The sequence below is a fragment of the Mustela nivalis genome, assembly GCF_964662115.1.
Source record: "Mustela nivalis genome assembly, chromosome: 13".
Taxonomy (NCBI): Eukaryota; Metazoa; Chordata; class Mammalia; order Carnivora; family Mustelidae; genus Mustela; species Mustela nivalis.
Window position 1 is genome coordinate 7,207,532 of NC_139032.1, and position 14,097 is coordinate 7,221,628.

At 38.1% G+C, this 14,097-nt stretch overlaps 1 protein-coding gene across 20 annotated transcripts in view; it reads left to right on the forward strand.

Moving 5' to 3' along the window:
• RFX3 (regulatory factor X3) overlaps window positions 1-14,097 on the forward strand; it is a 440,711-nt gene that overhangs the window by 390,161 nt on the left and 36,453 nt on the right. For all 20 annotated transcript variants that reach the window (XM_082694397.1, XM_082694413.1, XM_082694414.1 and 17 more), the window contains 3 exons: window positions 204-358; window positions 4,420-4,517; window positions 7,741-7,890. In XM_082694397.1, coding sequence (XP_082550523.1) covers window positions 204-358; window positions 4,420-4,517; window positions 7,741-7,890 — 403 coding nt within the window. The remainder of the gene's footprint in view (window positions 1-203; window positions 359-4,419; window positions 4,518-7,740; window positions 7,891-14,097) is intronic.

Consider the following 14,097-nt stretch of genomic DNA (forward strand, 5'->3'; position numbering starts at 1 on the left):
ATCTGCCCTTCATACCGTCCGAGTGTGATGGCACCTCGGCAGCTCTGGGGGACTGTTGCGTGTATCTGGCCGCAGGGCGCCAGGGCAGTGGTGGTGTAGTTCTAACCTCAGTGATATTTGCTAAACTAAAACTATTTTTAAAGTCCATTTTCTTTTTTATCCTCATTTGCCATCTATTCATTTGCTACATTTATTCACACCAGCAATCTGAGTGAAATAGAAAGTCGACTTCCGAAAGCAAAGCTGATAACTCTGTGCAAACATGAGTCTATCCTGAAATGGATGTGTAACTGTGACCATGGGATGTACCAGGCTTTGGTGGAGATTCTCATCCCCGACGTGCTTAGACCTATTCCTAGTAAGTTAAATGCAGACGAGTACGGATGCTTTTGTTCTCATACATTCCACCCAAGTAGTTTGGGAAAGTGACGTTGCAATCTAGGGTGATTCTAATCTCATTTAGATTTGCCAATTTAAAAAAAAAAAAAAAGGAGAGAAAAGAAAAGAAACATGCAACACAAGAGTTTTGCATGAAAGCAGCCTAGAGCAAAACTGTAGGGAACCGGGCAAAAAAAAAATAAATAAAAATAAATCTGTTCTCCAATCGTTTATTTTCTTTTCGACAGAAAAGACAACCTATGGGTGTGACAGCCCCGATAACTAATTGCAAGAACACTCCCAGGCCAGGCAACCTTGTAAAGATTATTCTACCCAAGGACACAGTTTCCTTCATAAAGACAAAAGTTTTTGAAATCTGTAGACCAGCCTCTTTCATGGTTGCTTTTGAATCGAAATGAATTTAGCTTGGTTTCCACTGAAGTTGAATTCCTATATAAAAGCGTTTACTTTGTCCCGTCCGTCATGTTGAGAACTACAAATGCAGTTCCATTAACAGTAACGGTTAACCGGCATGGTGAGCTAAAAGTCTCTGGATTGTATTCCCACCGGGAGGCAAATAGGAGTTACAGAGATAAGCTAGATGACTTTTTTTCTGTGATGTTGTTGATGAAACTACCTTGTGGCCAACGAAACTATTTGTACAAGTGTCAATATAAAAGCTAGTATGGATGCTTGTGTCCGAGGCAGTCGGAAGGATTTTATGCCGACATCTTCATGAGCACCCAGTGCCCTTAGCTTTTAAAGAAATGGGACAGAGTTTCCACTCCGCAGTGACATTAACAAGGTAAAAGCAGTCTCATAGCTCATGAAATGGGCAACTGTGTACTTCAAGTGCACTGTTCACCAATGATTTATATTAAATCATAACAAAACATGAAGGAAGGAGTTAGTAGAAGAAAAGGTGAAGATACCAGCATTTGTATGTCTATGCTTTCTTTTTTCTCAATATGACAAACAACAGTGGAAGATAGGAGTGTTTTCGTATGTTTCCCACCATCTTGAAATACATGCTTAGCCACTCGTTTACATATAATATCAATGAACACGTGTACATGGCTCTAGAAATAAGTTAAAAAAAAAAAAAAAGAAATCCAACCATCAGTGTCTCACATTTTTATAAACTGGTAATATTTTCCAGTCTCTCTGCACCAAGTTTCCTGACAGTTGATTAAAAGTGATGTTGTCATGGAACACTTCTATGCGTGTATTCTCTACCGATGTATGTTTCAGAATCTCGATTTTCCTTGTTTTTCTCCTGCTCCCTGTGCCCTGATGATAATCTCTAGAGATTTTTAAGAGAAGTTGTGTAGGGCTGGCTCCTTAGCCTGTGACATCTTTGCCTCCTGCCCCAAGTACCATTTTTCTCATGATGTACAAGAAGAGATACCTGTGAGCTCTTTCTTGTTTGAGGTGAATCAACAACATCAACTTCATTAAAAAATTCTGAAATCTTTTGCTTCTGTTATACCACAGGACTTGTGCAGTAAACAGTTCCCTAACCTAAATCATGGATCCGTTATATTATGAGACTCTCAGCCTCATAATTTTAAGTGCACAATACACTTGACCTTTCTTTTTTCTTTCTTTCTTTATGTTTTTGCAAATTTTGATTCGAAAACCAATTTATTCTGTCATGAAGTCTGTCTCTACTTTTAACAGACAACTCGACTTCAGGAATTTACAGATGACCATAATTTCAGAGTTTCTGTAACATTATAAGGGACATTAACGTGCTAGCCTACAATGTACATTTAAAAATTTAATTCTGATTCTATAAGAAGACCTCACAAAACAAAGCTTAAAATACAGCTTAAATAGCTATCTTCTGATCATGTACATTTTAATATAAAATCACAAGCTGGTTGAGACAAGTTAGCTGTGGAATAGTTTTAAATTTTAAACCATCCATTCATGAGAAAAAGTTGTCAGAGTCAATCTGCACAATTTGATCTGACACAAATCCCTATAGAGAGAGCAAACTTAATTTTATTTTTAAAAATTATATTTTCCTGGCTACTAGTACTTCACTCTACCATTTACTGTCCAGATGGGATTCCTTTTTTTAGCCAAAAAAAGTCTGCATATCACACTAATTTGAAGTCAGCTTGAAGCTACTATATTCTAAAATACATTTATCTGAAAATGAAAAGCAGTTAAGTGTAAGAATTGTATAAGAACTCAACTGGTAACACTTATGTACAATTACGAGTATACGTAAAAGTGGCCCCAAATGTCATTTAGTACAAGAAAGTAAAAACTTATAGTCATGTGATTAAAAAAAAAATCTTTTTATCTTATGATCTTCCCAGCATCAAATTTATCTAGATAAAACAAGACCCATACTCAGTATTTTTTTTTTCTAAAGTAACTTCTCTTAGTTCTTGGGGTTTTTTTATGCAGATCAAATAATTATTATATATTAATAGTAGAAAACATGCAAAATACAGATAGCGAAGTTGAATTTTGAACAAAATTTTCCCGAGTTTCAAAAAGGGTCGTTAAATTTTTTTTCACTCTTTTTCATTTCCATCCATGCCCGCCCTCCATGGTTCTAGTACGTAAGACAGCAGAAGAATATTTTTCTTTCTTTTTTTCTTTTTTGGCTCAAGTGGGAAGCTTTGGAAATTTCACAAGATGAGTTCTCAAGAAATTTCCAACTCAGTGTTTCCAGTAGATGATTGTCATGGTTAAGAGTCGATACTTCTTCAAAATTTAGTCATTTCAACCTCTCTTCTGTCATTTGGCCAGTTGGAAAAAAAAAATGATTTTAAAAATCAATTGTTTTTATGACTGGGTCATTACAATTTGTATCTTTCACAAGCAACTTGGGCAAGTGAAATTATTTCTAGCCCTGCTTTACCAAAAGTATTAGAGAAGCATGTCAGACTCATTTGAGCGCAGGAAGCAAAACCAAGAAATTTAATTCCAGCATCAATATTAATATTCTTGGGAGCTTTGGAGAAAAATGTAACTTCCGGGTTTCTTGTAGGAGACTCCAAATTATAATGTCTACCACATTAGAGGGAACCCACAGAGCTTTCTTTCATGTTGTGGGTGTTTCAAACACTTAACTATTAAATGTCTGAAACCACTCCCTACACTGGGGAGCCTTGGGTACAGATGAAGTAAAATACTGAATGACTTGTTGACCAAGCGAAAAATTCTCTGTTTATTATATTATACAACCCATCTCAGGGAGCAGGTCCCTTCTTGGAAAATAGTTGTAGTCATTCCTTGTAAGTGTTGATGCTTCTAGTCATTTTATGACCACCATAAAAACTACTCTCGTGGGACCCAGTCCTCTTTCAGATCTTAACAGATAGGGGAAGAATACGGAATGGTCTGTTTTAGGAATCTCTTTAGAATACTGGTCTCTGGGGACAGCAATTATATCACCCTGATCTTTTATCTCTGCCTACCAAGTGAAATGGTGAATAGTTGTCTGAAATTTTCAAGTCAGGCAATTCTAATTTTTACCTTACTTTTCAACCAGAGTAAGAGAGAACCACTCCCCGAGTCTATTCTAGAACGGACAGATGTGTAGAGAAAGGGAGAAAGCTTTCCTTGTTTCCTTTTTAACTAAAGAAAGGAAAATAGATTTAGAGCTTGAAAAGTCAGGATGAAGAATTTACAAAGAAAATACTTAGCCCTTGAGCATTAAGCTGCTAGTGAAAAGGCTGTTTTGTCTAAGGTAGAAAATTCCACAAGTATATTCACAACTGGTATATGTTGCTATCAGCAAAAATGTTTGAATGTTTGCATTTCCTAACTAAGTATCATAAATATCTGGGAACAAAACAACTTTAAATCCAAACCAAACCAAACAAAAAAGCCCAAAATGCAATTCTTGGATGCTTTCAAAGTTAGGAATTGTATTTAAAATAAAAGTCTCATCAGTGAGGACAGTATAAGATCTGTGCGATTTCAGATGTCATTTATGCATGTTTTTCTCTTCCCCTGGAATAAAGATTAACATCCTTTGGTGTCTTTTTCGTTCTGCTTTTATTCTTCAACATTTAGGTGCCTTGACCCAAGCCATTCGAAATTTTGCAAAAAGCCTTGAAGGTTGGCTTTCCAATGCCATGAACAATATCCCACAGAGAATGATACAAACCAAGGTAAGTTAGTATGTGTTTGCCTTTTCTTCTGTTTTTAGGAAATTGTTCTGAGCTGTGAAGTTTAAATCTGTCCTGTTAAATAGTGTCATTTACGATGTTGGTATCAGAATATACTGAGCTTTTCAAACTTTTTTTTCTACTTGGGCTTTATAACCATGTAATCAAGAACGTGCACGAGAGATGGTGTTTGATATTACTCCTTCTGAAGAAACTAAAAAAGTGTTTTAAGTATGGAGTATTTGTAAGCCCTTTTCCAAAGTGTATATTTCAGATATATTTTAGTGTATTTATCATTAATTTCAAAAATGAAAAAGAAGAGCCCTGAGTGTTCAAATAGTTTCCACTTGAGGGAGTTTTAGATTTTTTTTTTTTAAGTCCTGAACTACACTCATTTGTAATGTGAAACGTTCATGTACATTTAATATCCTTTTGATTTTAAGGATTTTTTTTTTGAACACTGGAGAATGCTTTTGTGAATCAAGGAGTCATTTCTTAAAGTGAGCAGTTATCTCATAATTGATGCTGTTTATCTGGAATGTGGGTTGTATGGCTACAGATATGACTTGTGATCTCCACCGTGTGCCCTGCTCACTTTGTTACTTTAAGTTAGTCTGTGAACGTATCCTACGGCAAGATCAGACTGATTCTGTCTAAACTTTGTATCAAAAGTTACATTTCTGGCTTTTTCTCAATGGCTATGTCCCCTGTCCTCAGCCGTACAGCTTGTCTTTCAGTGTGAGAACACAGTCGATAAGTTGACTTTCTTGTAACTGACAGGTCTCTTTGGGAACACAAGTCACTCTTAGTTCCTTCTGCTTTGACCTAAGATTTGCAGTATCGCTTTCCAAAACATGCAGAAAAAACAAACAAACAAAAAAATAAAATACACAGCAGGGATGTTTCATGGATATGCTCACCTTAGATCACTGCTCTAGAACTATGCTGTCAATGCAGTAAGGGGAGTCACAGTGGCTACTTAAATTTGAATCTGAAATTTAATTTAAGTTAAAGTTTTAGTTCTCCAGCCACACTAGCTAGCTGTGTTTCAGGTGTGCCACAGCTCCATGTGGCCAGTGGCTACCATATTTGGCAGCACACATACAGAGAATGACCATCATTGCAGAAAGTTCTAGAGTGCCACATTGAGGTGGGCAAAGGAAGGAGGTACTGTTTGATTATGACGGTTCCAGGAATGCCTTCCAGTTTGCTAACTTAGTCCTATTCACATTAGTACTTCAAACAGCTGGAAGCACCTTCCTTCCCAGTATTATCGAAGTGAATGTAGTAGCAATCTACTTGCAGTATTGACCAATTTCATTGGTCCCCCGAGTTGATGCGGATGATCTGCCTTGGGGGACAGTGTCTTCTGCTTTTCTTCTGTCACTCATGTATAGCCTGTTTTCATCTGAGCACTCAATCAATGAAAATAATCTGCCCCAACAGAGGAAAGAGCCTAATCTGGTTATGACAGGCCCTTGCTATCAAACCTGCCCCACCACCATAACATAGTTTCGGTGCAACCTTGAGCCATCTGCTTCACCCCTTTAAGTCACAATGTGTGTCCCATGTGACAATTATGAGAGTTCAGGTGATATATGTGAGGCACTGAGCATGGTGTCTGGCATTTAGTTTGTCCTTGGTTAATAGAAACCACAGAAATGGAAAAAAAGTGTAAGACCTCTTCCAACTTCCATATAGTCCCCAAACATCTCACTGTTAAGACAGAGCATCCTTTGACTTTTGAACACCCTGGACAAGACTGTTGAATAGCTGCTTCTTACATACCACTTGTCACCTAATGACATGACCTGCAGTCCCCGTAGATATGTTAAAAATGCTCATTAGATTTACTGTGCATGTGACAGATTTCCATGAGATTGTGAGATTTAGATATTTACCTAGACTTTTTTCTTTTTTTTTTTTTTACATTATCTTTGCTATCTTTCAGTGTAACCTGTTTCATTGAGGGTCTCAGCAGGAAGCAAATGGTAGATCCAAGGGGAGAATAACTGAAAAGAATTTAAGAAGGGTCTATTCCCAAAGCTGTGAGCAGTTAAGAAAACTCAGGAATGGTAAATCACCCTGGGGCTGGCAACAGTGGGGAGACATGAGCTTCCCTAGATCTGAAGGGGAAAGAGGTAAAAGTTATGGCATTAGGACATCATCTCCTTCCCTCAAGGACTGTGTGGCCTTAGTCTAAGAAAGCAAGCTTTGCCAAAACACGGAGAGAGCAGAGGTTGTAGGGGAATAAATTCTGTGAGCACTCTTTATACCCCCATCGTTCTGTTTTTCCCACTGCGTATCATTGGCCAAACCCAACTGGAAGCCAAAATGTAAGGGCAGGGGCACCTGGGTGGCTCAGTGGGTTAAAGCCTCTGCCTTTGGCTCGGGTCATGATCCCAGGGACCTGGGATCGAGCCCCATGTCAGGCTCTCTGCTCGGTGGGGAGCCTGCTTCCTCCTCTCCTTCTCTCTGCCTGCCTCTCTGTCTGTCAAATAAATAAATAAGTAAATCTTAAAAAAAAAAAAAAAATGTAAGGGCAGTGCTTAATGTAGTCCATTCAGGGCAGCCTTCCTGGGCAGAGGAGCCTGGAGAAGAATGGCAAGTAGATGTCGAGCAAATGGAGAAATCGTGGCTGGCTCTTGTACTGAAATTCCGATTGTGCAAAAGAATTCTTGTTGCCGATGTCTGATAAGTTTATTGGCTATGTATTTGCTAATACTAAAAACACCTTCTCTAAAATAAAAGCCGTAAGAGCGAATCTGAATGACAGTGCTCTGAAGACCGTAAAAATCTTTTATCCATTTAAAAAAGTGAGATGGTACATTTCGGTTTCCCAAAGGAAAAGGGGGGAAAAATGGTATTACTGAGTTTATATCGACGGTTCTACAGAGAGTAAAAGAGACATGAAAATCAACACTTTTCCTGCTTCCCTAGACAAAGTCATTTCTTGCAAGACTGGTTTAATTAATACTGCACTCAGATATTGAAGAACATGGGAGTTTGTTTTAGTCTTGACCTCTACCTACTCAAAAGGAAAATAATACTTGGTTTTGAGATTTAAATGCTATAATTTACAAGTAACCTCTACCACGAAATGAGTTCGATATAAGTATCAGAGGGAAGCAGTTACAATCTGGCAAGGGAATAAAGAAATGAAAATTGCGGCGGTCTCTTTTCCTGGAATGGAAAGCTACCCAGTTTTGATGGGATTTCTTTCCAGGTTGCCGCTGTAAGTGCCTTTGCCCAGACTCTGCGAAGATACACATCGCTCAATCACCTGGCCCAGGCAGCTCGTGCAGTGCTCCAGAACACTTCCCAGATCAACCAGATGCTCAATGACCTCAACCGCGTCGACTTTGCCAATGTCCAGGTACTCTGCTTTCTTTCAGAATATCTCTTGCAAGGAAAGACACCCCATTTTTTCTTGCTCTTTCCTACATTTCATCAAGGCACAGACAGCATCTGTGGTCCTGTGTCCTGAAAGAGGGGAATCTGACTCAGCCGGGACTTTACTGCTCCTCTGTCTCGTAGTCTGCTGAGACGTATTGTACTCGATGTGATGTCTGTCAGCAGGGTTTGCTAATTATTGGTCAGGACAGTCACAGTCATGGAAGTTAGGTAGGCCAGAGATTAAACTCTTCCTTCTGCTAGATATCCAATCTTGGACAAGTTGCTTAACTGCTCTGGGCTTTCCCCTTCCCACCTTATCACATCGATCTGAGATAATTGTTACATATTTAGTAATACATGAAGTCCTTTGTACTGTAACACACAAGAGATTTATGTTTTAATAGTTCCCCACCTTGAGGTGCCTGGGTGGCTCAGTAGGTTAAGTGCCTGCCTTTGGCTCACGTCATGATCTCAGGGCCCTGGGATCCAGCCCTGCATTGGGCTCCTTGCTCAGCAGGGGTCCCCTCTCCCTCTGACCTGCCTCCCTACTTGGCGTGCTTGCTCACTCTCGCTCTTTCTCTCTCTGTCTCAAATAAATAAATAAATAAATAAAATCTTAAAAAAAAAAAAAAAAATAGTGCCCTTGAAAGAACTAAGAACACTTACATGATATTTCAGAGCATCTGGTAAAAACTTCTTCATTTGCAAAGAATTAGGAGCAATATATTTGGCTCTTTTGTTTGTCCCAATGGAAAAAAAAAAAGGTATTTTAACCTTGCGATCAAACTATTTACTTATACTTTATAGTACACTTATAAAGACAGGCAACTTAGGAATATTATTATGAACTCCCACAAATATTTTATTTCAGATAGTAAAATAATGAAACTAGTTGTTACCATATAAAAATAGCACATTGCTCAAAGCAGAAGCAACAGAAGAAAGAAAAAAAATACCTAAACTGAACATGACCAAAATGAAAGATTTTTGTGCTTCAAGAGATGAGCAAGAAAGTGAAATGACAGCAATGGAATTGAGAACATTTTTGCAAATTATCTATCTGATACAAATTTATATCTAGAATATATAAAGAACTCTTACAACCCAACAATAAAAAGACAATGCAGTTTGAAAAGGGCAAAGATCTGCGTAGCCATTTCTCCAAAGAAGACAGACAGATGGCCAGTAAGCCCCTGAAAAGATCATGAATGGAATTGGCCGCTGGGGAAATGCAGCTCAGAACCACAGCGGGATTTTTACTTCATCCACACTAAAATGGGTATAATCAGACAGATAATCGCAGAAAGAAGGGAGTTTAAGGTGGAATATGCTACCTTAAGAAAGGGATTACTGATTAAAATGAACAGTGTGAGAAATGAGACCCAAGATGTAGGGGAAGGAAGGGCACTGCCTGGAACCCCACCGAACCCCACACAACCACTGACTAGAATGTCAAATGCAGCCACTTTGGAAAACAGTGTAGCAGTTTCTGCAGGGGTTGACGTGCAGTTCCCCTATGACTCAGCAACTTCACTCCTAGACCAAGAGAAACAAAATCAAGGCCACGTAAAACTTGTACATGGGCGTTCACGGCAGCATAATTTCACCTTCGCTGCATGACCGTGGAAACAACCCAGATGGCCGCTAACTGGTGAGCACATAACGTATTCGCGCAGTGGAACCTTATGTGGCATCAAAAAGAAATGAGGTTCTGACACTTGCTACTTTGTGAATGAACTTGGAAGCTACTACGCTAAGGGAAAGAAGCCAAACGCAAAAGGTCACATAGTGCATGATTCCTTTTATGTGGAATGTGCGGATTAGATAAGTCTGTAAGAGATAGAAAATAGGTTCTTGATTGCCTGGGTTCTAGGGACTGGGAATTGAAAGGTGACAGATCGCCGGGGGTGGTCTTTTGGGGGACATGAAAACATTCTAAAACTGTGACAGGTGGACAACTCTTCAAGAAGCCACTGAGTGGTACATTTTAAATGAGTGAATTGTATGATATGAGAATTGTATCTCAGTAAAACTTAATGCCTTCGCTTTAAAATAAACCACCAATTACTCCTGTTTCCTAGAAATTTTAATCTGCACGTCTGGTTTGGTTTTCCCATTTCATTATATCAAAATGTAATATTTGGGCCTGATTCACTTTGGGATATAGTAATTAGTTAAGTTTGTTCTCACTTTCATGGATTGGGCTCAAACTGCTGGTTATGTGAAGTCTTAAAAAATCTGCCTTTCTATGTATCTGTGTGTTTATCTATGTAAAAACACGTTTAAATACACACAGGCAAACAAAAAATGTCTATAAGAACAACTGTCTCAGGTTTTGTAAAGCCATTAGCTTAACATAGTTCAATGAAATTTACGTTAACGGGTTTTCGTGAGACTATTAGAAGTTCATATTGCCTGAAAATTTATCCTGATGTTTCTTTCACATCTCCATTCAGAAGAGATACTTTAAAAAGCACCTTTAGGGGCACCTGGGTGGCTCAGTGGATTAAAGCCTCTGCCTTCCGCTCAGGTCATGATCCCAGAGTCCTGGGATTAAGCCCCACATTGGGCTCTCTGCTCAGCAGGGAACCTGCTTCCTCCTCTCTCTCTGCCTACTTGTGGTCTCTGTCAAATAAATAAAATCTTAAAAATAAATAAATAAAAATAAAAAGCACTTTTAAAAAAGTCAAAGTAGTAAGGCAACCTGTGGTTTCAAATGTGACATTAAGTTCCAGAACAGAAAATAGAAAGAATAATTCCTGGTAATATCTGAGAAAGGTTTTCTGTTCCGTGTCTATACTCGTGTATCTGCGACCCTGTGAAGTATTTATGCAAATGAGTTCCTCCTGGTTGTAACTGCCCACCTTGGGAACATCTTTGCATTTAAATGGTAGATTTTATCTCTGCTCTGCTCTACCTCCCCAATCAACTCAGGCTCCCTTTTCCCTTCTTCTGGAGTGTTCTTGGATCTGCTTGACAGTTAACAGTGCTGATACCTGGGTGACTCACCTCTGTCCCCTGAGAGCCTTTCCTTTCTTCAGAGGACCAGGAGCACAGTGGCCTGTTTCCACACATTCTTCCTTCTCACACTGTGTTCATTTTGATCAGTTTTCTCTTTCTTAGGGTATCGTGTTCTCCACCTTTAACTCCCTTTCCTTCCTTTTCTATTGGGAGCTTGGCTCGGTTTTTGTAGTGTCCCCTGGATTCTCCATCCCCTGACTCTGCTTGCACTTTTGTCACCCTCTCCTGGTCATCTGGACGTCGTCCCTGGCCCTTCTAAAGGGACCTCAGCAACAGGGATATATATGTATGAAGGTGGTGTTCTTGCAATAAGGGGACTGTAATGTTTAACAAGGAGATGACACTTTAATGTCAATATTATAATGCTCTTAGATCCCATCCGTAAATCTTTTTCACCGCTTCGTCCTTCTCTAATTAACTCCTATTTCCCTCAGACATTCAAAATCCCCTATCTAGGGGCGGGCGTCTGGGTGGCTCAATCCGTTAAGTGCCTGACTGTTTCAGCTGGGGTCCTGATCTTGAGTTGTGAGACTGAGTCCAAGTCCGTCTGCTCTCAGCAGGGGGTCTGCTTGAAATTTTTCTCCCCCTCTTTCTGCTGCCTCACTCTCTCTCTCTAATACATAAACAAATCTTACTAAACAAAGATAAGCTGGGTGCCTGGGTGGCTTAGTGGGTTAAGCCTCCGTCTTTGGCTCCAGTCATGATCTCGAGGTCCTGGGATCGAGCCCCGCATCAGGCTCTGCTCAGCAGGGAGCCTGCTTCCCCCTCTCTCTGTGCCTGCCTCTCTGCCTACTTGTGATCTCTGTCAAATAAATAAATAAAATCTTAAAAAAAAATCATCTTTCTACTGCAGTATAATTGGTTTTGTTTTATTTAATTGATAACATTGCACTGGTATCATTTTTGTGTATAAATAAATAGTTTTTCATCAACATTATGGGCAAATAGCTTTGGTGGGTTGACCTGGTAACTTATCCATGTGTACACTTGTGTTTGCTTATTTAAAAGATATTCCGATTGTGACGCAACCAATTCCTTATCATTTTGGATATAATTTATTTGTAATTGAAGAACATCTTTAATGTTCATCTCAGCTTTTTCCCTTTCCAGAGCTGAAAAGTCCAAATTCCTTTCACAAGGGAGTTTTTATAGTGTTTTCTATTGTTAATGTATTTTCAGTCTCCAAAGTAGTAAAATGATGTATAATGTAAAGTAATTTGAAAAGCCAGAATAATGTCCTGTGGGTTTTTTTTTTTAAGTCAGTGTTCAGTCCCAATCATCCTCTTTCCTAAAACTCACTTCCAAGTAAATAGTGAGTTTGAATTTATTTTATGAAAGGAAATTGAATTCCTCCAAGGAAGCCAGTGAGTTCCTCCCCCCAGCCCTCACCCCAGTTATCAACACACAAACAAAAAACAAACCTCCCTACAATGAATACAGAGTTTCAGTTTTGCAAAATGAAAGAGTTGATTGCATTATAATATATATAATATATTATTTTATATGTATTTTAATATTTCATATATTTATATTAATATATAAATATATATTTGAAATGAGAGTTGATTGCATTATAATATATAATATATAAATTATAATTATATTTCATTTATAAATATATTTCATAGATGAATATATTTCATAAATTATGAAATATGTTTTCATATGTTTCATATAAAATAATATATTTTATATAAAATAATTTTCATAAATTATGGACATATTTCATAAATAAATATATTTCACTTATGAAAATGAAAGAGTTGATTGCATTATAAGGAGCATATAGTTAACACTTCTGTACTGTACTCTTAAAAATGGTTAAGAAGATAAACTTATTAGTTTTTTACCACAATTTTAAAAATGCGTAGGCATTAATGAAGGAGAACAAAAACAACCTTCCCTATCCTTTCCTTGATGCCTAGATTCTTCCTTGGATACTCGCCCGGACTCTTAATATAAAACTTCAGTCATTTGACAGTGTGTATTGGAAGCGTTTAATTATTATTCTTATATAATTCTTTCATAAAAGAGTAAATGCAGACTTTGCAAAGATGTCGCTTCAAGATGGCTAATTCCAGCATTTTACCTAATAGTAAAAAATCATAATGAACACGAGTGTTTAACTATGTGGAATTGATTATGAAAATAATGGTATATTCACGCATTAAAGCAAATTCAGTCACTCAGCAATTAAACATAGCTCTACATTTGCCTACATGGAAATTCAGTTATCTTATAAATATCATATATAAATTCAGTTCTCATAAGAGAAACTAAGCAGAATCTCTACTCGAATGAATAATGTGATCCTTTTTTATTTTAAATATTTATATATGCATAAGCACATAGTGCATGTGAATCGTTTGAAAGCATGTTTTAGTTATCTCTTAGTGTTGACATCTTAGATATTCCTAATATTTTGTTCCTTTGTGCTCATTCGTATTTTCAGTTTTTTCTAGAATTATATTTATAGTGCACTTTAAACTTTGAAAGTGATTCTTAGAAGGTACATCTGAAAGACTTTATGGTTAATTAGATCAGAGAAGGATAGCGGATGGTGTCATCTATTGAAAAGAAGGAACTGTGGGTTTACCTAGGGAAAGAGAATAAATTCAGTTTGGGCATTTTGCTTTTAAAATGCCTCCCAGTTGAACAGTCTCTTGAATAGGTAATGTCTGTACCGTGAGAAGAGACGCGGGAACCCGAGAATGAAGATGAGGGTTTTCCTCAGCAGAAGCTGTCGGTGTGAGTGGACTCGCCCTCCGACGGCTCGTGGCATGGAAGCTATACACGCCCTTTCCAGAAAAATACACACGCGATCACAATGTTTTAGAGGTAGAATTAGGACCTTCACAGACACCCCTCCGCAGGAGCTTTTCTTGAAAACATTTTCTGGTTGCAGTGAACGCAGCTTAAAAATTCTTGTCACATCACATTTCTCTATTTTATACTTCGGGAAAATGAGGCCCACGTAGATCACACGAGTTGCTTGAGGTGGGTTTAGCTGACACACGCCCTGCATTAAAGTCCATGTCCTCTGACTCTCAGTCAAACATTATATTCCCCAATAATTATGTTTTGACCCTGAGGGTGTATATTTTTTTAATTTTTAAATATAACACAGGGACACTTGGGTGGGTCAGTCGGTGAAGCGTCTGCTTTG